This window comes from Lemur catta, chromosome 13, assembly GCF_020740605.2.
Source record: "Lemur catta isolate mLemCat1 chromosome 13, mLemCat1.pri, whole genome shotgun sequence".
NCBI classification, from domain to species: Eukaryota; Metazoa; Chordata; class Mammalia; order Primates; family Lemuridae; genus Lemur; species Lemur catta.
In genome coordinates, this window is record NC_059140.1 from 82,635,853 (window position 1) to 82,660,968 (window position 25,116).

The 25,116-nt window shown below is 41.4% G+C and overlaps 1 protein-coding gene across 3 annotated transcripts; it reads right to left on the bottom strand.

Annotated features, from left to right (window-relative positions):
- Positions 1-865: 865 nt before the first annotated feature.
- Positions 866-23,400, bottom strand: LOC123648805 (putative protein ZNF720). 3 transcript variants are annotated; one of them, XM_045566663.1, is made up of 7 exons: positions 23,286-23,400; positions 16,966-17,036; positions 10,640-10,799; positions 8,790-8,916; positions 7,798-7,893; positions 6,640-6,774; positions 866-2,341 (listed from the first exon to the last, which is right to left on the bottom strand). In XM_045566663.1, exons 3-7 carry the CDS (start codon positions 10,652-10,654, stop codon positions 2,268-2,270), a joined length of 447 nt encoding a protein of 148 aa, XP_045422619.1. In that variant the 5' UTR covers positions 10,655-10,799; positions 16,966-17,036; positions 23,286-23,400; the 3' UTR covers positions 866-2,267. The 3 variants fall into 3 exon arrangements, with proteins under 3 accessions (XP_045422619.1, XP_045422618.1, XP_045422617.1); XM_045566662.1 differs by lacking the exon at positions 866-2,341 and adding an exon at positions 11,884-11,904 and having other exon boundaries at positions 2,892-6,774; XM_045566661.1 differs by lacking the exon at positions 866-2,341 and having other exon boundaries at positions 2,892-6,774.
- Between the last annotated feature and the right edge of the window lie 1,716 nt (positions 23,401-25,116).

Below are 25,116 nucleotides of genomic sequence, written 5' to 3' on the forward strand. Positions count from 1 at the left end.
ATGCCCGGCTAATTTTTTCTATATATATTTTAGTTGGCCAGCTAATTTGTTTCTATTTTTTTAGTAGAGACGGGGTCTTGCTCTTGCTCAGGCTGGTCTCGAACTCCTTACCTTGAGTGATCCACCCGCCTCAGCCTCCCACAGTGCTAGGATTACAGGCGTAAGCCACTGCGCCTGGCCTAGACTCAAATTTTAATATTTGTCTTCTCCTAATATAGGCACAGCTGAAATTTTTATTGAATTCTTACACATCATATACATATTACATCTAGATATGTATGTCAACATAAGTATATATATTTTAATCACATTTTATTATTGCCACCTGTAACCATGTTAGTTCAACAAATTGCTCTATCATTGCTAGATGCCAGAACCTCAGTGTAATTTGCATTTTAGATTTTACATCTTCTATAGGGAGGTGTTTGGAAAAAAAATTTTTTTAATTAAAGAAAGAAAGTAGATTTTACAAATTTATTTATATCTATGTATACTTTTGCTTCTTTTTTAATAGTTATATTTGTGAATTTATTCATGCCATTGTATATACCTATACTTTATTTTATAGTTTTTTTTATATTATAGTAAAATATAGTTTAAAACTTCCCATTTTAACTAATTTTGTCATGTAAAAGTCAGTGGTATTAAGCACAGTCATATAATTTTATGGAATATAATCTGTATGGATATGGTAGTTGTATAACAATGTAAATGTACTTAATGCCACTGAACTGTACATGTAAAAAAGGTAACCTTTACATATATTTGTACAATCATTTCTGTCCATACAGAACATTATATACATTATATCACTGATGAGTGGGATGATTTATTTAAAGAAAAATGACATTAAATAACACCAAAATAAAGCATGAGAATTTTATGTGTATAATTCAAAAGACATTTATAAGTATAAAACAGAAGAGTCATTTAGAATACAAATATTTGAATATGTATTTTTCAGAGGGTTAAACAGAAACATAGTTAAAATCAATTAGACCCTAAACAATGAATTAGAATTAATTTTAGAAGAATATAATTGATTTTAAAGAATACTCCAACAAAGCAAAACTCACAAAAATTGTCAAATTATTTAAAACAGAAACAAATATTGCCTGAAACTAAAAGTCATCAAACCGATTTATAGTCTGAAATTTCTGATTAGATAATGAGATTAGAAATCCATTTAAGTAATTTCACTAATGCATGTGCAGTAAAGATCTTCATAATACATTTGTGAGGATGTCAACTGAAAGGAATTTTAAAGCTGGTAAAATAGGAGAGGAATGCTGTAGTAGGTTTCAGGAACATGTGAAGCCAACACTATAAACCACATCTTTCATGAAATGGCAAAAAAAAAAAAAATACTAGTCCCCTGGATAAAATTCTGATAACTATAGAAAATACCCTGAGAAAGTTCACCTGTGTGGTGAGCAGTGTTCAGGAAAACAAGGCCTGTCTCGAGGTCTGGCGTGACCCGGTATGCCCAAACGTGCAGAGCCACCACCGCCAGCACCTTTGCTACATCTCCCTCACATAACCCCAAAGCAAGAGGACAAACTCTGGTAAAATACCCACCCTTCAAAGGACCCTATTCTTGAATTCTCTCCCCTCTCAGACTCAAGGATTCATCTAGTGTGTTCACACAGACCATGCGTTTGGTCTAATTCAGGGTTTCCATTCCAGCCCAGGCCACACTTGTCCTCCAAGTGAACATTTAAGTGACCACTGTGGACCAGGAACAGCACTCAAGCTCCCAAGCTGAAACCATAGAGGAAACCCCATTTTTGACCCCCTTTCATATCTGGACAGTAAGAGCAGAATCTACTTAAAAGTATTCATGGTCACCGGTGTATCTGACTGCACAGCCTGTAAACTAATATCCTTACTGGAGAGGACAATCATAAAAGTGCACCAAGACACTGGTTTTCTGCATGGGTTCACTGGGTAAGCAGCATTGAAAAAACCCGAGAACTTGTAATAAATGCATATTTTTTGGCTACATACCAGAACCACTGAAAAATGAACACGAAGGAGGGGCACAGCAATCCAAAATAGTACAAGCCTTCTAGGCAATTCAGATGCACACTCAATTTAACAGCTGCAGCAGCACCCAAGTCATAGCTTGTCCCTGAGTTAGCAGATAAATCATTCTAGGAATACACCAAAGGCATGTGCTAATGTAAGAGTTATAACTCAAAATGTAAGAAAGTTTATAAAAACAAAGCTGGATAAAAGCATAGGCTGTATTGCGTTTTTATTCTTCCCTATTGCACTTCCTTTACTGCCCTCCTTGTGCTTTCTGGAATCACCTTCCAAATAAGCCATTTGCAGTTGTGTCCTGCAACAGGATAATCCAATTTAAAACAAATTGCAATTTATTATTTCATAAGATGTGAATCACATAAAAGATTATCGGACATTATAATTGATAATGGAGTTGAAGATAACATTCTATCATGTTGTGTTTGATATTTTCGTTATAAAGTCATAAGTAACAATCAGATGATTAAACACCTCTTCAAGCATACCGTAAAACAATAAGCACAATAAGAAACAGATCAGGCCGGGCACGGTGGCTCACGCCTGTAATCCTAGCACTCTGGGAGGCCGAGGTGGGTGGATGGCTCAAGGTCAGGAGTTCGAGACCAGCCTGAGCAAGAGCAAGACCCCATCTCTACTAAAAATAGAAAGAAATTATCTGGCCAACTAAAATATATATATAGAAAAAATTAGCCAGGCATGGTGGCGCATGCCTGTAGTCCCAGCTACTCGGGAGGCTGAGGCAGGAGGATGCTTAAGCCCAGGAGTTTGAGGTTGCTGTGAGCTAGGCTGACACCACAGCACTCACTCTAGCCCAGGCAACAAAGCGAGACACTGTCTCAAAAAAAAATAAAAATAAATAAAAAAACAAGAAACAGATCATTTGAATGCACAATTGAATTTTGTAAAGCTTGGATATGTATTCTAAAATTTAGGGGTTTCTTACAAAACCCTATGCCAGTGTGATGGCCTTTATGTCATATTTTCTAACACACTTTGATAGAATTTTCATTTTTGGCCCTCCAAATCTTGTCTTGAAATTTGATCCCCAATATTAATTATGGGGCCTAGTGGAATGTGCTTGGGTCATGGGGAAAAGGATCCCTTATAAATGGCTTGATGCCGTTCTTGCAGGATTAGGTGAGTTCTTCACTCACAGTTCCCATGAAATATGGTTAAAGAGGGTTGGCACCTCCCTCCTCTTTCTTTCTGTCTTGTCATGTGATGTCTGTTCTTCTTTTTCTTCTTCTGAGGGTGGAAATTCCCCAAACCCCTCACCAGAAGTAGATGTTGCCATGCTTCTTGTACTACCTGCAGAACTGTGAGCCAAATAAACCTCTCTTTTTTAGTAAATTACCCAGCCTCAGGTGTTTCTTCATAGCAACATAAATGGACTAAGCAATGATCCACGTAAAAACAATCATTCCCAATTATGTTCCCATACATGCTTTTGTGTTTCAGAGAGACTTTTCCACATAGAGTGAACATACCATAATTTTAGTCAGTGAGATAAAGACAAATGCTAGGGAAGAAAGGCCTTAAGTAATGGTGTCCAATAAAATTCCCTGTGTTCTATCAGATTCTCATTTACTCTTTGTTCTGTCTGGAATGTGGTTTGATACTGGAAGGTGGGGCAGCTAACTTGAGTAAGCGTGAGCACACTGACTAACTGTACACAATATCAGAAAGGGTAAATGGAAACAAACTAGTACCCCATAAAGTCATTGCACTATTTCGTCAGTCCTGGACTGCTACCTATTCGTCATATACAAAATACACATTTTATTCAGATACTTTACAATAGTCTTTTCTTCATATACCTGAACAGAAATTAATACCTACAGAACAAAATATATTTCAATTGTGCCAACATTAAATGTGTGAATATAACCTGAAACCCAACTTTGTTGTACTTTTTTCCAAAATTCACAATCTACTTTCCACTCTAGACAGTGGGTGAAAGGATAAGATGGGCTGTAAAAGATCATGGGGAATTGTAGCCTAAAAATTTGGTGAAAGGCTTCAGGTTAAAATACTCAAAGCAACTGACTGACCAACTGCTCCCCCACATTTCCCAGTGCCTCAAAGAGAGCAAGGATGGCATGACTAGACCCACTGATGGACTGAGTTGAAATGAGGGAGGTCCCTGCCACCCCTGGATCACCTTCCCCAGAAGGTCACCTACCTACAGTGGATCTAACCTATCTTGGGGTTATCCTTTATATTTGGACCTTGAGAAACATGGAGTCTGATTTAACCACAGGACACACCATGCTGACTCTGCCTAGAACAGCCTCCCACAGGTATCTTCATCTCTACCATGTATTCATCTCCAACATAGTATTTCAAACCTATGCCCACAAAATTGGATTCATCCACGACTCCATCTACTTTCTCAAAAACTGATTGAAGCCTGAAAAATTACAGCAGTCTGCTTTAGTCATTTTTTCTGGGAATCCCTTGATACAATCAGATGAGTTTTAATTAAATATTTTGCTTATTGAATGTATAAAATTTCTTTCTCTGTGATCTTTCTTGTGATTTCTAAATTTTATATTTTTTATAAAATTCTATCCTTATTTATTACATCTGTACAGTCTTTCTAGTATCAATTCTTCTACGTTGACTTTTAACCATGGTAAAAGAATTTACCACATTCTTTATATTTGTAGGGTTACTCTCCAGTATGAATTTTCTGATGCCAAATAAGACTTGAGGAATGAGCAAAAGATTTATTGCATGCTTTACATTTGTAGGGCTTTTCCCCAGTATGAATTCTCTGGTGCCCAGTAAGACATGAATTATAGTTAAAGGCTTTGCCACATTCTTTACATTTGTAGGGTTTCTCTCCAGCATGAATTTTCTGATGTGAAATAAGACTTGAGGAATAAATGAAAGATTTACCGCATGCTTTACATTTGTAGGGCTTTTCTCCAGTATGAATTCTCTGGTGCCCAGCAAGCCGTGAACTACGGTTAAAGGCTTTGCCACATTCACTACATTTGTAGGGTTTCTCTTCTGTATGAATTTTCTGATGATTAATAAGACCAGAATAATGAGTAAAAGATTTACCGCATGCTTTACATTTGTAGGGTTTTTCTCCAGTATGAATTCTCTGGTGTTCAGTAAGATGTGAATTATAGTTAAAGCCTTTGCCACATTCTTTACATTTGTAGGGTCTGTCTCCAGTATGAATATTCTGGTGCAAAATAAGACTTGAGGAATGACTAAAGGATTTACTACACGCTTTACACTTGTAGGGTTTTTCTCCAGTGTGAATTCTCTGGTGCTCAGTGAGACTTGAATTATAGTTAAAGGCTTTGCCACATTCTTTACATTTGTAGGGTTTCTCTCCAGTGTGAATTCTCTGATGACGAGTAAGTTGTGCACTACAGTTAAAGGCTCTGCCACATTCACCACATTTGTAGGGTTTGCCTTCAGTATGAATTTTCTGATGACGAGTAAGACTTGAATAATGACTAAAAGATTTACTGCATGCTTTACATTTGTAGGGTTTTTCTCCAGTATGAATTCTCTGGTGATTAGTAAGATATAAATTCTCAATAAAGGCTTTGCCACATTCTTTACATTTGTAAGGTTTCTCTCCTGTATGAATTCTCTGATGACGGGTAAGATGTGAACTACGGTTAAAAGCTTTCCCACATTCATTACATTTGTAGGGTTTCTCTTCAGTATGGATTATCTCATATTTTTTTAGATTTGATGATTGACCAAAGACTGTCTCACATTTATTATCTCTGTATGAGTTTACTCCAAAACGGATTCCTTCATGCTGAGTATGAGTTGATGACTGGGAAAAAGCTTCTAAATATTTGTTACATTCATAAGACTTCTCTTGAACTTGAATACACTCATGGAAAATAAGCTTAGAATGTTGATGAAAGACTTTCTCACATTTTTTACATTTGTAGTAGTCCTCTGGAAAATAAGTTTTCAGATATTCTCTAGGGCTAGAGCCTTGGTTAGAGGTTTTCTCAGATTTATGGCATTGATAATTTTGGTCTTCAACATACATATCCTGGTAATAATTTAGCATAGAGCCCTGGCTAAAGGACATTGAAGTTTTGTCATAGGTGTGATGTCTTCTCCAATTATCTATTCCCTGATATTGCTTAAGCAATGATGAATGGGCAAATACCTTCTCATTCTGATCAAAGTTGTAGATTTTATCATACTTTTTGTGTAAGAATAATAAATCTTTAACAAGTGACCCATCAAATTGATCACATATGGAAATCTTCCTTTCATTTTTAAATCTCAGATCTTCAGAAATATTTGACTGAATATTTAACCCAATTCTACATTTTAATTGATCCAAATCATTATTTTGAATATGGCCTAGGTCACTATTTGAATTTTCTAAATTTCCTTTCAGATAAAATTTATGTTCCAAATGTTGATGTTGGTATTCACTCACAGAAACATGTGGTTCAGCAAAAGTAACTGACAAAAATGGAGATTTTTTCGAAGGTAGTTTACATTTCTGACCTTTTCTATCAGTGATGTTTTCATTATAGATAATTGTCCTACATTTTGTTTGTCCATCATAACATCCAATCTCCCCTTGAAACTCACCCTCACGTTCCGATTCTTTCTTTAAGTGTATATTTTCGAGGCCACGATTCCCAAATATTCCCAATATCACTTTTTGAAATGGAGCTTCTATGCATTGCTTTTTCTGTACACCTTGGGTGTAATGAGAAAATATATCTGAAAGATATAAAAGGTTTTTAAAATTCCAATTATTACATTTACAACAAAAATACACAAAATAATACCAAGCTCAGAACATCATCATGTGGTTGAATCAAAAATCTGAAGGCCTTGTTTTTCCACTGACATATATGAACTTACCTCTAAGGAGCCAAAGAGGATGAAAATAAAAGGATTAAAAATATATGTTCCATGCAAATAATAACCACAAGAAGGTCAGGTGGCCATAAGTAGACAAAATACACTTTAAGTCAAACAAATTGCTGCAAAGGCAAATATTGATATTATATGATGGTAAAATGTGTCCATTTACCAGAAATCTGTAACACACACACACACACACACCACCAGGGCTCCCAAATATATGAAGCAAATATGGACTAAAGGGTAGCAATTAATACATAGCAACACAATAATTGTAGGAGACTTCAAGCCCCACTGTCAATAATAAATAGAAAAATCATGGCGGGGCGCGGTGGCTCACGCCTGTAATCCTAGCACTCTGGGAGGCCGAGGCAGGAGGATCACTTGAGGTCAGGAGTTTGAGACCACGCTGAGCAAGAGCAAGACCCCATCTCTACTGAAAAATAGAAAGAAATTATCTGAACAACTAAAAACATATAGAAAAAATTACCCGGACATGGTGGCACATGCCTGTAGTCCCCACTACTTGGGAGGCTGAGGCAGAAAGATCACTTAAGCCGAGGAGTCTGAGGTTGCTGTGAGCTAGGCTGACACCACGGCACTCTAGCCCGGGCAACAGAATGAGACTCTGTCTCCAAAAAAAAAAAAAAAGTGCATCTGTCACTGATGTTCCCGGGATTTCTAAAGACAATCTCAGTACCACCAATATTTACACACATTTTAGGTGATGCAAAAATGGAACATAAGAAAAAGAAACCCAGGCTTCTTAGAAACCAAACTGGAGCAAATCTTCCCAAACCACACTTTGAGGTCTGGCTTCCTCCTAGACCTTCAGACTTGTCATCTGTGTGATCTGCTTCCTTCATTCCAACCTACCTGGGTGTTTGGCTACTATCTCATGTCTCTTCACATTCCAAGGGTCCTGTCTTTGCTCCAGAAAGGTGATCAGGTCCGGCTTAGACGCAGCAAGACCTATTTATTAGAAAGAAGTAACATGACTCTTGCTAGGATTCTCCAATTACCAACCTAGTACTGTGCTCACCAGAGAACAAACATTATAGAAGGCTGTAGAAAATTAAACTCAAAATACTATTTCCTAACAGAACCTTTAAAATACTTAGGAAATATTTTAAATTTGAGGGTCCTTGGCTCCACTGTCCAATATTACTGAATCAAAAACCGGTGGTAAAATAAGAAAAAGAAAAAAATTTGTGGTGAAAATTGGATTTTAAGGTCTGGACAATAATGTTTTATACCACTGAATTTCTAGAGTTGTCAACAATTTAGAGTGAAGTATACAGATCAGTTCAAGAAATAAAAAGGTTTGGCCAGGCACGGTGGCTCACACCTGTAATCCTAGCACTCTGGGAGGCCGAGGTGGGCGGATCTTTTGAGCTCAGGAGTTCGAGACCAGCCTGAGCAAGAGCGAGACCACGACTCTACTAAAAATAGAAAGAAATTATATGGACAGCTAAAAATATATAGAGAGAAATTAGCCGGGCATGGTGGCACATGCCTGTAGTCCCAGCTACTCGGGAGGCTGAGGCAGAAAGATCACTTTAGCCCAGGAGTTTGAGGTTGCTGTGAGCTAGGCTGATGCCACGGCACTCACTCTAGCCCGGGCAACAGAGTGAGACTCTGTCTCAAAAAAAAAAAAAAAAAAACGAAATAAAAAGGTTCATGTCAAGATGAAACAAACATCTTGAAGATTTTCTTTTCTACACCAACAAGGCCCCAAGTTTTCCTTGAAAGCAGGGATCTGAAACTCATTCATATAAAGCAGAAACTCCCCCCCAAAAAAATTCTACAAAGAAAGAAAATGAAATGCTACGAGTGTATTAGGAATCTTAAGGGGAAGTTATCCTCACCCAGGGAGACCAGGTTTCTGTAGTTCTCTAACATCACATCCCTATACAAATTCCACTGAGCAGGGTCCAGGCATTCCCACTCCTCCAGAGAGAATTCTATGGCCACATCCCTGAATGTTAACAATTCCTGGGGAAAAAACACATATTTACCAAGTAGCCATGGCTAACATTCTTAATCTGACTAAATGTGAAATGAGAGTGAAGAGAACTGCCTCTGACATGTAGGAATGTCTGCAGTGATCCAATAATTAACACAGCAGTTCTCTCTAATATATTGTCTAACTCTGAGGACAGAGGGTGGCAAAAAGATCCACAAAACAAGTGTAGATACTGTACTTGTCTGGATGATCAAGTATAAAATTAAGGGCATCAACACAGGCATATACACTTTTGAGTTGTGTATATATATCACATATAATAAGCTGTACATGTTTCTCATGTGGAAAAGTCATGGTGAGTTAGAAATGTAATTCTAAAATTTTAACGTGCACTGCAGTGAACCAGAGATCGTATTAAACTGCAGATTCTGATTCAGGAGATCTGGAGGGGAAATTGAGTTTCTGTATTTCTAACAAACTTCTCAGCAATGCCAACTCTTCCGGCCCCAAAAGAATATTTTGTCAAACATACAGTAAGTGGTAGAACTTGAGTTTTATCCTAGTTCATCTGACCACTAAACAAAGATGAGAAACTTCATTTCCCAAAGCACACTGTACACAAAGAGAAACTAAGAAGAAAGGGGAACGTACAGATTAAATGTAATGATTTATGTACATCAGTCAGTAAAACTCCCCAAGATGCTTACTAATGATAAAATGAAGAATAACTAGCTTTATAGTGGAGGAATCTGTCAGACAGCACCTTAACCAAGTGAATGCACATCAGCCGTGGGAGGACGGATTGGTATGAGGTCCTGGTGCACACAGGACACATCCCTGCTGTGAGACGATTGGCCAAAAAAAGAAGTGAATCATAATCTGAACGTTATCATGGAAAACATCAGTTTTATGCGAAGTTCAGACCACATACATTTCTCATGTGCTGTAACCTCTAGTAGTGTATTTAAAGTCTTTCTTTAGCATCCTAGAGATTACATCTCTTCTAATTTATCTCTTTCTTAGAACTTTGTGAGAGTTACCTTGGGCAATTAATGTCACCCTTTTTAAATGTGCATTTTTTTGAGACAAGGTCTCTCTCTGTTGCCCAGGCTAGAGTGCCGTGGCATCACCACAGCTCACTGCAACCTCAAACTCCTGGGCTCCAGCAATCCTCCTGCCTTAGCTTCCCCAGTAGCTGGGACTGCAGATGTGGGCTACCATGTCCAGCTGGTTTTTCACTCTTGCTCAGGCTGGTCTCAAACTTCTGACCTCAAACAATCACCCTGCCTTGGACTTCCCAAGTGCTAAGATTACAGGCGTGAGCCACTGTGCTCAGCCCTAAGTGTGCATTTTTCAGAGGTGATGGGGCATCCAGACAGAACCTCGACAACACCTATTTTCCTTCTTCACTGATACCTGGAGATCCAACCCCACGCCCAAGAGGAATCTTGGGTATCCACACCTCCCCATGTTGATCTGTCAAAAGAAACATTTTCAATAGCACAGGTAATAATTCCATGATAAGAACTGTTCTTACTATGTAAAAAGTCTGGATGGAGAGAATGGAGAGAAGGTTCTGGTACGTAGGAGAAAAGGATTTAAAGAATCCCTTGAAAATCGTAAGAAGAAAAGGGAATTAAGTAGTTGAGACAAGCTTGTTAGGCAGAAACCTCAGAAGTAGAGAAAGAAGTCCCAAATACAGGACATTCTAGCAGTGAAAGTGGACACAGCCCCTGACCTGGGAGAACTTACCTGAGAACCAGCCATTTCTTCCTCTTCCTCCGGCCTCTCTAAGGCGCCTTCTCAGCTGAGGTCATCTGCACAGGTCACAGCTGCATCTTGAGCATGTGCATGTCAAGGCCTCAGCGCGACCCCTCCATCTGCTACCACCACACCCGCAGGCAGAAGGACCCTGAAGTGCAGAAAAGGCCACACTCATCCGTACTTTGTCACAGTAGAGATTCAGCAACACCGAGCTCCCACAGAAACCAAAACGTGCGTGTGTCCTTCCCTGCCCTCAGGTGCCCTCCCCTGCACAGACGCAGGGGGAGTACGGGGCACACTGACCCACCCCCCACCAAACGCAAGCAGAGCAGGCCCTGGGATCTCTCTCTGGAAAAAAGGCTGGACTCAACTCTCATGAATGGATCTGAGAGCCCACAAGTTTGACCCTGGCCTCACCTTAGAATGATGTGGGCACCTAATTAAAACCGTATAGGTGCTGCCTCCCAGACCAATGGACAGACTCTGTGGGAGGGCACAGGGGATGGTGTTTCTTCAAACTGGCCATGTGGTCCTACCTGGAAGCCTGGGCTGGAGTCACTCAGCCGAGCATTGCCTCCCAAGCTTCAGTGTGCCTAGAAGGCATGTGGCATCCAGGCCCCAGTCTAAGCAATGTGACTCTGCAGGTGTGGACGGGATCCATGCATGGGCTCCATTAACAAGTCCCTGTTAATGCTGATGTTGCCTCCCCTGACCTGTCACCACTAGCACTCAGCTAGAGACAGCAGGAACAGCACAGAGTCCCTTACACTTGACACTTTAATCACAACATAAATACTCTGGTCCAAGTGAAGACCACCAATCACCATCATGAAACATTTTCTGCTGGCCCTTTAAAGGTTACAGAGGCTGGAAAAGCAACTATATATCTGAGGAAGTCATTTGGAAAACAATGTGTTCACATGCACTAATGCAATGTTCACTGGCCATGTATTTTCTGTTCACCAGTATGCTACAGTGCAGTGCTGGGAACCTCACATTATGTGAGTTAATACTCATAACATCCTAGGAGTCAGGTACTAAGTGTACCATAATTCATATCAGGATCTAGATGTTGGGCCCAGATTTCTAATTTTTCTTATGTTTCTTTGTCACTGATGAAATAAAAACTGCACAAAATAAAAGATATATATGGAGGGGAGAGATATGGAAAGGAAGTGTGGAGGAGTAATACAGAAGGATTTTTAATTGTGTTTATATTTACTTTCTTGTACCTTGTAGAACTTCTACTGGATCTGAAGGAATGGAAAACAGGCTGGTGGGTTAAATGTCTCTAGAAGCACAGGTTTTAATAAAAAAAAAAAAAAGATAGAAATTAAGGCACCAAAATACGCAATTCTTTTTTTTTTTTTTTTGAGACAGAGTCTTACTCTGTTGCCCGGGCTAGAGTGCTGTGGCGTCAGCCTTGCTCACAGCAACCTCAAACTCCTGGGCTTAAGCGATCCTCCTGCCTCAGCCTCCCGAGTAGCTGGGACTACAGGCATGCGCCACCATGCCCGGCTAATTTTTTCTGTATATATTTTTAGTTGTCCATATAATTTATTTCTATTTTTAGTAGAGACGGGGTCTCACTCTTGCTCAGGCTGGTCTCGAACTCCTGAGCTCAAATGATCTGCCCGCCTCACCTCGGCCTCCCAGAGTGCTGGGATTACAGGCGTGAGCCACCGTGCCCGGCCCAAAATATGCAATTCTTTGCACCTATTTATCTGCTTTTCACTTTAGAAAAATTATGAGCACCAGCTCTGGAGAGATGGCAGGCGCAGCCACCCCCAAACTCTGATCTCCTCTGATTAGTTCTGAGAGGGGAATTCCAGGGTGGGGCCAAATCTGGGCAAGGATCAGAAGAGGGTTCATTTGGGTAGGGCTGGAGCAGGCCTTAGGCTTTGATCTGTATGCTGCTGGTTTAATTTTATTTTTTAAGCTTGCTCAACATAAATTCCACTTCCAGAGTTTATATGCTTTTAATTACTTAAGGTCCTTTTTTGTCTACTTTGTAACATAACAAGCAATTTAACATAGAACATAAGAGTTTCCTAGGACAATTACATTAGATGCTAAATATTTATTTTGAACATGGTAAAAAAAATGGAAATAACAAAAACAATTTTTCTTTTCATGGATGGTGACATCAGAACTCACAACAACATAGGGAAGTGTCCAAATGAACCCAAAGTCCCCTGTACATCTCCCCTTCCTTGTACTGACTACATGATGCTGAATTCAACCATTTATCCATTTGCTCTAGACTGAAAGTTCCTGGAGAGTAGGAACCATGACTGCTTCCCCACTGTTTTTGTCATGGCCATTTGAAATTATGAAAGCCACTTGGTTTCCTTATCAGTTTGAGTCTCTAAACCTGTTTCTTGTTCTTCACTTAAGTACCCGGAAATTGGAGCACATCCCATCTGGAGATTTCTTCTGTGAGGGGAGGGAAAAAATCCTGGATGACACATTCCTCTCCCTCTGAGATAGAAGGAGGTTTAGACCCTGTTGTCAGCCTGACTCCAGTCTGCACAGGACATCCCCAATATCTCAGACTCCCAGGTGCTGGTGAGAGGGTCCCCACTGAGCCTGTGCTGATGTTCCCAAGGTGATCAAGGCAGGAGAGACTCAGACTCTGTAGAATCAGGATAGAGCATGAACCTGCCCTGGTGGAGCAGCCGGCCATGGATCCAGGTGTGATTTCACCTGTTCATGATCAGCTAACTCTGAGATGAGAGGAAGGAGAATTCCCTACTCCAGTAACAGTGCACAGGCAGGGCTAGTTGCGGTCACGGATATCTTGTGGTCCTGACCTTTCAATGTTAGATGATCTTCTCCCTTCTTATGTGGTATCAAGGTAGGGTCTGGTATCCCTGGCAGTGTTGGATTCAATGCCTATGATTGTTTTCACTTGTATATTATGTACTGACCACTGGGAGCCACTTGAGGAGCTAAAGCAAGTCACTAGACAACATCTGGAAAATTCCAGGGGCTCCACCTAAGATGCATTTCAGGTTTATAAAGTCCATATTGGTCTCTTATGCTGCAGAAAATGTATTCCTTGGGTACACTCTCAGCCTGAAGTCTGGCCCTGTCTTGTGAATCCTGGGTGCAGGCCAGGTCTTGCGTTACATTAAAAGACAAATTACACTTGCTCTGAATTCTTGGGTTTTAGGGTGAAGGGAGCAAAACTGAAGGAGACATCCCTCATGCAGCCAGCTCTAGTGCATCCTGAAGAACCCCAGACCTTGGATTCAGAATTTTAAGCTGCAGATTTAGGGACCTAGAGAGGTGGGGAAGCAATAGCACCTGCTTCACACTGCCTGGCATTTGGGCAGGATGACACAGCAGACCTAGAGGTTCTCAGGCCAACCTAGAGTGCACATGCCCATCTGTGTGGGGGGTGGAGCCCCAGAGTCTCTGAATCAGTTTCAGATCCGAAGACACAGGAGCACTGAAAGACAGGGCTGGGGCTGCTGACTGTAACCCTGTGAGAATAATTTTGTAGGCATTTGATTTGGTCTAACTGTGCTCTAGAAGGGACTGTACACCATAAATAGGCAGAGAGGACAGAAAGCCTGTGTTTTTAAAAATTATAAATGGTGGCTGGATGCAGTGGTTCACACCTGTAATTCTAGCAGTTTGGGAGGACGAGGCAGAAGGATAGCTTGAGGCCAGGAGTTCAAGACAAGCCTGGGCAACATGGTGACACCTCTTCTCTACAAAAAAAAAAAAAATTAGCTGGGCATGGTAGCATGCACCTGTAATCCCAGCTGATGGCTGAGCTGGGAGGATTGCTTGAGCCCAAATATTTGAGGCTGCAATGTGCTGTGATTGCACCACTGAACTGTAACCTAGGTGACAGCATGAGAACCTGTCTCCTAAATAAACAGATAGATAGATAAAGTTATAAATAAAGTGTTACTATTTGACGAACAGTTAAAATTGCTTATATTAATCAGGTCAATGGCTCACATTTGTGATTCTAGCACTTTGGGAGGCCAAGGCAGGAGGACTGCTTGAGCCCAGGAGTTTTAGAACAGCTTCGGCAACACAGCAAGACTGTTTCTACAAAAATTAAAAATAATAAAAATTATCCAGGCATGGCTGCATGCACCTGTACTCTAGCTACTCAGGAGGTTGAGCCTGGAGGATCACTTGAGCCCAGGTGTTTGAGGTTGCAGTGAGCAATGATCATGCCACTGCATGTCACTCTAGTTCAGGTGACAGAATGAAACCCTTTCTCAAATAAATTGCTTATTTCTCCAGTCTCCCCTAGGAGTTAAGTTTACAAATAATTAAAATTTTTACTAACATACGATAACTAAAGCTAGAGATAAGAAGAGAAACAATTCTACATATAGAATATATAAAGAAAATACAATGTGTTTTTTTGGTGAAAAAGGTTATAAAAAAGAAACATACCAATGTGTTTTTTTCCAAAAAAGTAATTTTCCATTAAATTAAAAGAAAAAAAGAAAAGATGAGATAAACTGAATGGATCTAGAACAGTGGTCTCTAACCTTTTTGGCACCAGAGACTGTTTTCATGGAAGACAATTTTTCCATGGGGGTGAGGGGAGTGCAGACCTCAGGGAGCCTAACAGGCCACAGAATGGTAATGGGCTAGGACGTAGGGGCTAGAACCACAGACAGACAAAACTGGAGAAAGAGAATGGGAAAACAAGTTGTAACAGGTCATAAAAGGTTTATAAAAATCTTATCTTGCTTGGTCAGAGCTGATTAAGATTGGGTAAATCTGTTTATAAAGTTGTACTTAAATTAAATCTAATAATAATAAAATGAGGACAAAATTTAGTTTTCTCTTTTAAACAAAATTTTCAGGAAGTATTAGTGAGATAATAAAAGCCTTTGTTTCACCTTTTGAGTAAACTGTGAAAAAAATAGAAAATCAAATTTCTTCATCAATTGTGTCTTTAACCATGATCATTTTATTTATTTATTTATTTTTGAGACAGAGTCTCACTCTGTCGCACAGGCTAGAGTGCCGTGGCGTCAGCCTCGCTCACAGCAACCTCAAACTCCTGGGCTCAAACAAACCTGCCTCAGCCTCCCAAATAGCTGGGACTACAGGCGTGCACCACCAGGCTACATTTTTTCTATTTTTAGTTGTCTGGTTAATTTCTTTCTATTTTTAGTAGAGATGGGGTCTCACTCTTGCTCAGGCTTGTCTCGAACTCCGGAGCTCAAGGGATCATCCCACCTCGGCCTCCCACAGTGCTAGGATCACAGGTGGGAGCCACTGTGCCCGGCCAACCATGATCATTTTAAATCTTGTCCTATATCTTCTTGGAGATTTCTGTCTCATCTTCATACAGATTGAGAAACCCCTTTCACTGGTCTATTTGTAACATATGACCAATTTTTTAGCATTTTCATTGAGTGTATCACTCTCAGTCTTATGGATTGGTAATAAAAAAATCAGCAGAAAAAGTTTACAGAAACTTTGGGGGGGGAATGGGCAATATACATAACCTAAACTCTTGTATCCCTATAATACGCTGAAATAAAAAAATAAAATAAAATAAAAATACAAAAAAAAAAAAGAAAGAAAGAAACTTTTAACCTTCCCTGCTCTAAGGCTCTTCTATTTAACTTATGTTTTATCCTATTTGGGAAACATCAACTTTCTCCCACAAAATAACAGCAGAAAGGTCCATGCATCTGGATGAAGTATCCTACAGCCAGCTCTCTTTAAAAGTGATATTCTCCATTATTGCCAAGGCCTTATAAAGCATCTCACTAAAAATTTTAAATTAATTAAAGTTTCTTTGAACAAGGTACTCTTTGATGATGTAAACATCAAAGATCATGGTCTCCAACATGGATACTTTGTTTATTGGAAACTCCATCAAATAAAAGATTCCCTCCAGCACTGTTTGAAGAAATCATATCAGGTATTGTTGAACAATCCCTGTGCCGCTAGATAAGACGGTCTCTTAGGCTATTTAGTCATCCCTTTATCTACAGATAGATCCAAAGAAACCCAACACTCTGCTAGATCTATCAAACTTTTCTCTAGGCATGAGCACCCTGTTTTAGATGGGGATTGTACTGGGGTAGGAGGGCTAATTATCTTCCTGGCCAACAAGAAGACAGCTCCATGCATTTTGTTGGGAGGACGCTGTCGCCTTAGTTGGTGTCACTTCTCATCAATACGTAATTAGAAATCTTCCTATAACCTTAGACATAATCATAACGAAACTACATCCTCCATAACAGCTTAACAAAAAGCTACTGATTCACTGGCTGAGGAGGTACTAGGCAATCACATTGCTTTAGATGACATATTACCTGAGCAAGGAGGTGTCCATGTGATGGCAAACACCTTTGCTGTAAACAGTTCCCACGAAGTAGAGTCTTATCTAGGAAAAATTAGAAAAGAAGCCACTTGGCTAAAACAAGTCTCTAAAGAGGAACCTGGATTGAATTTTTGTCATGTTTTTAGTTGGCTCCCTAATGGGATGGGCATTTTGTTATTGCTCTGGCATACCAATTCCTTTTTATGTTTTTTTACATTATATGTATACTATTCAAATTATTAAAGCTATGTATTGTTGTTTTACTTCTTCCAAGAAAATTAAAATCATTATATTCCAAAGACTAGAAAAATTAAAACAAGCAACAACAGCTATGTTAATCAATGACATGACTTAAGTTGTCTCACTTTTGCCACTTTCTGAGACCATCCCAATTTGGCTTCTGGGTGCTCCTAAAATGTCTCGTTAAAATGTCTCCTCTTCCCCCCTGTCCCAGTGTCAGACAGGATTATATGGGAATGAGACTTCCAGACAATAAGGAACATTTTGACAGTCAGACTTTGATCAATGCTTTTAAAAAGAAAGATTGTGATCAAAAACGATAAATTGTATGTATACACACACACACACACACACATATATATATATAAACTGTTACTTGAGAATGCAAGCCTCCTTTATATTATCAGGCCCAGGGAGGCACAGGAATGAGGGAGCAGTCATGCCCCACTCCCTGCCTTGACTCTACAGTAAGATATCATCTCCAAAATCCATTTGCTATGTGGACTCTACACTAATACCATAATGTCACATGCTAAGCATTATAACTCACACTCTATAGTTCAACAATGTATAGCCAATCACTAATCAATGTTATTTCTCTGATGAAAATTGCTTACAAACAACTTCACATTGGCCAGCTTCTTGTCTCTCTTTCTGCCTTTAAAAATCTGCTTATAACAAAGACCAAACAGACCTCAAATCCAAAGTTACTCCGGTCTGAGTCTTCTAGGCAACTATTCTCACAATGACTCAAGTAAACTCTTTACAATTATATTTTGTGTCTCAGTTTCTTCCATTATGTCAATGGTGTGAGCACTTGGGGACAAAAGCCAAGAATGACATTGTCAACAGCATTAAAAACTATTTGAAACAGCTCAAGTCCCATTAGCAGTGGAATGGGCAAGTAAACTGGGTGACCTACAGTTGCAGATGGCACTATATGTGCCACAGACGGAGGCACAGAAACAACAAAAAAAATTTCCATTGTAATATTAATGGATTAAACGTAACATTACATTGAAAACTCAAAAAAGGAAAAACTGAGCAAACCTCTGCTTCATAATAAATAAACAGTTAAACTACAAGAATAATAAGAGTCCGCACTGCAGTCACCTCAGGGTGCAGAAGGTAGATAAGATCTGGGGGACACAGCACAACTGCCCAAGGCTGTCTAGTCTCCTGGATGGTGAATCCATGGGGATTATATTCTTATTACTAAAACTGAAAATAAAATAACTTCAAGAATTTTATTTGCTTTTTGAGACCATATCACTCAATTCACTCAGATTTTCAAGTAAGAAAATAAAAATCTCACACTCAAATCATGGAATAAAACTGTTAAATGCTTGGATGAACTAAAAGTACATGGCAGCAAGATTTTATAAAAGAAACAAAATGGAATCAGCTCAGGTGAGCAGCCTGTTTCCTCCACAGTTCACAAGGAACCCCACACTCAGGAGGCTGACCAGGGTCCCCAGCTTGGGGACCACAAGCACCATGGAGACGTAGTCCAGGGTGGCTCCCTCCTGGGGAGAGACAGAAACCTCAACAGCTGGGAAATTTAACTCTGGGAGCCCCACACATCCTGTCCCCTCCTCGCAGCGTGGACACTCACCCTCCTCCACAGTCACAGTTCTCACCAGCAGCCAAACACCGAGAGTCACTCTGAGGTCTGACCTGTGATGCCTCTTTCCTGACACCGCGTGTGCGGGGATTGCTGAACACCTACCAAGTCTCCACACCAGCTGCGTGTCCAGCAATTCAATTCTGACGCCACCCAGAGTCCGCATGCAGCCCACAAGTTCAGGGCTCAGTCCCACAACACCGTCCCCACTGCAGATGCCAGTGGCAAGCCCTGGGGCCCATCGATGCCTCCGAGCAACTGCCCATAAATCAGGGGCTTCCATCGCCCTCCTCAAGTCCAATAATTGGACAGAGTCACTCACAGAACTCAGCAAAACATTATAATTATTGTTACTAGTTTATTGTGAGGAACAGGAACAGCTCAGGAACAGCTGAGTGAAAGAGCCATAGGGGACGAGGAAACGTGGTGGGGGAAGAGGACGGATGTCCTGGTGAATAGCTGTGAGTAAAGAAATCCCACAGCCTCTATGTTCAGTGAGAGCAGCCGACTGCAGACAAAGACCCTTCCCAATATGACTTAGATGTTCTATTTTTCATGTATCACAAAGCCTGACACAGACTCTGCAAATTTATATTTTTGCCTCATAAACAATTAGCTGAACAGTTTTATCTTCCGTGGTCAGAACAAAATACTTGTTTTTGTTTTTAGAATGAAACATAAGACAAGAGAACAAAATACTTGTTAACCAAACTTTAAGTTTCTCTCCTCCCAGGCCCCCGAACTTTGACCTGTCCTCACCCCGCGCCAACATACAACTCCTTTTTAGGCCCCTCCTAAGAACAGGCTGACGTCAGGGTGAAATATTCTCTAGTCTGGGATCTAATTTTGCCACCCTCCATCCTGCTCTTCCTCCTGGCCTTCTTTCTAATCTTGATTGTTCTTCCTTGTCAAAAAAAGACCTTATCTGCCTAAATGTTGAGATGTTTGCAGATTTAATAGTTCATGATTTTACCCTATTGCAATACTCTTTTAGAAGAAAGTTACTTTTAACCTAAATTAGATTTTATTTGATAATGTCTAAAAGCAGCCCCAGGACAATAACAATTGCACCCTCAGAAAGGGCAACACACCCCCACTCTCATCCCAGCCCCGACCACATGTGCCTGCGGACCCCCAGCTTCCCAGGGCTCTGCAGCTTCTCTCAGTATAAAGGGCTCCTTCCAGGGTTGCTGTGAACAGACTGGGACACTTGGGAGGGGGAGGCTCCCAGGAAGGACTAACTGGGCCTTCAATGATCCTTCTGCTAGATCAGAATTGACCTTTGCTTGGAGTCTCTGAGCCCAGGTCTCTGCTTCCCAGTTAACGTTATTCACTTAATTTTAAATGAGGAAACATCCAGTGTTTGAAGAATCCAGCAAAATCACTAAAACTCAGTGTTTATGTTTATAAAAAATTATAAGGCACTTACATTTCACATCTCAATAGGAAAAGCAAAAATATCTATCCCTTTCACACAATAAACATGTCATTGAATCATTCTTTCTATTATAACAAATCATTTAGTAAACAATGAATCATATGTGAACTTCTATAACTGCCAAATCCTGTCCCATAACATTTAGCTATAAACTCTGCCATCCAGATCGCAGGACACAGAACAGGGTTGTCCACTGTCAAAAATTCTCCACCCTGCTTAAGAGAGGAACTGATGCTTTGGTGAATATTTATAATTCACCAATTTATCTACCACACTTTCTTGTGGAAATGTGTTCCACAAGAAATGAATTCTAGCCATAACTGTAGAGACATTTTCCCGATTTCTTCTCACTGGTAGCATTCACAAAGCTAAGCCCTGGGATTCTTATTGAAATCACCTCAAAATAGAACAGACAACAGAACCTTACAACACTTCACTCTAGTGAAGAAAAAAAAAAAAAAAAGAATTATCAACAAATGGAATAAAATACTAGATTTTTTCCCTGAAAGCCACCTCTTTCTTGCCTCATTAGAAATATTTTATTATCTTTCAGGCTTTACTGATAAAATACATTTTACTATTAACGAACAAATCTTTTCAAGGTAACAAGTCCAGGGAGGGGTGGTTTGACATGTGTGACTCCCATGCCAAGTCAAGCCATCATGTCACTTGGGATTTCCTCCCACCTCCTCCTGTTTATTGAAGGACTCAGTGACCACATCCCAGGAGACACTGCTCTGGGCCTCTCTGCGCCTGAAGTGCAAATTGCTTTGCAAGTTCTTGCACTGCCTCACTTGGGTTGGTTTTCCTTGTCCTTTGGGATAGTTTTTTTCCTGCCTTCAAAAGTCTGAAAGAATTCAAAGGGCAGGAGTCATTTCTGCCCTTTCCCCTCAATATCAGCATCCTATTGGCTGAGCACCGGTGTGTCTACGTGGAATGGAAGCTCAGGTTGGGGATGGAAAACCTTAATGTCCCAAGGGGTTAACTTTTTGGGTGAAGGGTAGAACAGGAGACACCCTTCAGCACCAGGCCATGCAGCTGTTCCCCCAGAGGCTCCACCCCCACACCTCAGGCTGTCCTCTGGGAGGAGATGACCCAGGGCTGATATTCCTATTCCAGGAGACATGGCTGCTGTGGGCATCTTGGATGATCCCCAGATAGCTGTGAAACTAGGACCAGGAAAAGACAGAAAGATGGTGGAAGACACATCACCCTATAAAGTTTCCAAAGGGTAACCTCAATCTAAAGATAGTCTGGTCGTGTGTGTGTGTGCCTAGGGAAGACAAAAGGAAGAGAATCACAAAGATTTTTTTACAAGGGAGCATAAAGTGATTATTCTCTGCTTTCTCTCATGTGAAATGTTCAGAAACAAAAAACAAACATCGTAAAAAGAGACCATCACAGCTCTGTGAAAAAAAAAAAAAAACAATTAAAATACTGTGTCTGTTAGAAAAATAAATAAAGGACAAATAATAGATAGTAAGTTGGAGAGTGGTATATGAACTAAAATAAATCTTAAGTCCCCCCCACCAGCTGACTGAATGGACCCCCTCTTGCCAAGAGGATACCCTAAAACTGAGTTATTAGCCATGAGAAGGGAAGTCAAACATGCCTCTTCATGCCCCCTCCCTTCTTGGAGACATCTTTTGTAACTCATCAACAGGCCTAAGGCTGTGCAAGACAAACCTGCAGGTCAATTTACTTAACAGATCACTTGAGTCTGGGCATGTCTGGTGGCTTGTCTGTACTCTAGACTTTCTTTTCTTAACCTAAAACATTCCAAGCCTTTAGACAAAGCTTCATGTCTTTAAACAATTACAAGTCAAAGAATCTTTAAACCCACCTATACCAGCCGCCACTTTGAGATGTCCTAGCTCTGGGGGCCAAACCACTGTATGCCTTCCATGTATTGATTTATGACTTTACCTGTAATTCCTGTCTCCCTAAAATGTAAAAACCAAACTGTAACCCAGCCACAGCCAGTCACTTGCTCAAGGCTTCTTGGGCATGGCTCCATGTCGTGGTTCTCAAATTTGGCTCAGAATAAACCTCTTTAAATTATTTTACAGTTTTGGCTTCTTTTCTGTTGACAGGTAGTAGGCATTTGGGAGTGTGAGAAGGGCATTCGAAATTTAGGATTTCCAACAAACCCCAGAACAGTAAGAATAGCAAACTGGATTTGAGTCTTGGATTTGAGACCCTGCTTGGCATACAAGTGGAAAATGCAGGGAAAACCACTCCCTCTGGGTCGTGTTAAAATAATTAAATAGGGAGCAAATACACTGAAGCGGCTCTAGTGCCCTGCGTTTATACCTATGGAAACACAATTCTAACTCAACTGCATTTCCTATAAATTACAATTTAGAGGAAAACAAAACAGCCTTAACCAACCACAAACTGCCAATAAAGCTCTGATTACATAAACAGAAAATAGCCACGTGGACAGCCCTTATTAGGCCACTACAGAACTGTACCCAGTCAATCATTTAATTTGGTTTGCCCCCTCATGCACCTTATAAAAAAGCCTTTTCCTTCAAGCCCGTCCAGTGGCCCCAAGACCACAAACCACGGTGGAGGTCTGTGGAGGGCTTCTAAATTCTAAAATTAAAATTACTATTTGCTCAAATAAACTCTTTTAAGTTCTCACACTTCTCAGGTTAATTTTTAATAGGAGAAAAGAGGACCTTACAGAGGCCAGCGCCCACCCCGCACACCGAGTGGGGATTCTCCCCTGAGGGCCCTGCGCAACTCGGGGGAGACGCGGGGCCGCGGGCAGAGCAATCGCAGGGCCCGGCCCGCCCGCCCCGCGCCGAGAGGGCACTGAGGGCCCAGGTGTGGCGCTGGCGAACTTCGGTCTTAACACGCCCGAGCGGCGGCGGGAGGCCGCGTCCCCACAGCCGCTTCCGCCTCGGGAACCAGCACCCTCCTCCCACTCAGGACACCCGACCGCACTCTCGCCCCGTCCCAGCTTCCGGGGCGTCCCCGCGTCCTCCCTAGGGACCCCCAGTACCTGCAGGTCACGGGTGACACGGGCTGCGGCAGAGACACCTGGGCCCCCTGCAGGAGCGACACCAGAGCGCGGACGGGGCTCCGTGCCCGGCGGAAGAGACAAAGGCCGCGCCAGATCCCGGAAGCCGCCTCCTTCTTCCCGGCTGCGCATCTGATTGGACAGCTCTCACGTCGGCACGCCGGATTGGATAAGGCTCTAGGCCCCACCCCTCCGGCCATGAGTGACAGGAGACGCTATCAGACTAGGGCTCAATGAAGCCAGAGTAACAGGTGTTCCGCTGTAGCTCTTGTCAGACAGGGCTGTGCCCCTGCTCTGCGACCTGGCCCTGCCAGGGGGACATTTGTATTTGACCTAGCATATAAATTCTTTTTTATGGATTTTATATATATATTATATATATATATATGCACATGCAGTAAATACATGTTATTCACAGTGGAAATAACATAATGAAAATTAATTTTATATATAGAAAAAATTCTCTGGGCATGGCGGCGCATGCCTGTAGTCCCAGCTACTGGGGAGGCTGAGGCAGGAGGATGCTTAAACCCAGGAGTTTGAGGTTGCCGTGAGCAAGGCTGACGCCACGGCACTCACTCTAGCCCGGGCAACAGAGCGAGACTCTGTCTCAAAAAAAAAAAAAAAATTAATTTAAATTTTGAGATTTTTGTAACCTTCCTGGCCTCTGGTCTTTTGAGGAGGCAGCCTGAGTTTTGAAAATGGAGGCAGGCCTCTAAGGCAGCGATGTGCAATAGGAATAAAATGTGAGACGTGTGTCATTTAAAATTTTCTAGTAGCTATGTAAAAGAAAAACAAGTAAAATTAATTATAATAGTTTATTTAACCCAATACCTCCAAAATATTATTGTTTTTATATTTGATCAATATAAAATTATTAATGAAGTATTTTTTGGTACTGTATCTTTGAAACTCATTTTATGTTTTAAATGTGTAGCACATCTCAGTTCAGACCAGCCATATTCCAGGTGCTTGGTAGCCCCGCATGGTCTGTGGCTGCCGCATTTGAGTGCAGCTCTGAGGGCTCTGACTCCCCTGAGGTCAGAGAGCTGACAGGCCTGAACCATGCTTTTTTTTTGAGAGGCAGGGTAACAGCCCTTTCCTATCATCATCTGTTCTCAGCCATAAGGATAGGAGAGGTGATGCCCCAAGAGAAAACGGGGGGCTGTAAGCAGGAAGTGCCCACAGGTAGACCACCACTGACACCAGCTTCTTGGTGGGGACCCATCCCCCTTCTAGAAATCATACACTGAGCAAAGAATGATGGCGCCCAGGAAGAGAGAACCCCAAGATTATGGTTACTCTGAATCCGAGTGGGGTGCCGGCTAGAGACTGCGGACAGATTGCAGACAGCAGGCAAGAGCCTGAGGAAATAACAGGCAGCCCTGGGAGCCTCCCTCAGCCTCCTGCATGTGGCACAGGGCAGATGGGACATGGGGCTCCTGTGCAGTCTGCAGTTCCCTCCAGGCCCAAACCTTTTTTGTTTGTTTGTTTCGTTTTTTGAGACAGAGGCTCACTCTCTTGCCCTGAATACCATGGCATCAGCCTCGCTCACAACAACCTCAAATTCCTGGGCTCGAGGGATACTCCTGCCTTGGCCTCTCAGAGTGCTAGGACCACAGGTGTGCGCCACAACGCTTGCCCTCCAGCCCCAAACCTTGATGCAGCCTCAGCAGAGAGCAGAGGACTAAACCAGAGACAGGCAGGGGAGAGACTGTCCTAGGGAGGGGAGAGGAAAACTCCCCAAAGGACAAGGGTGGGTGGGGCTGGGCCAGCTGACTTCCCACATTCTCCTCTGGTGGCAGGGACTGGT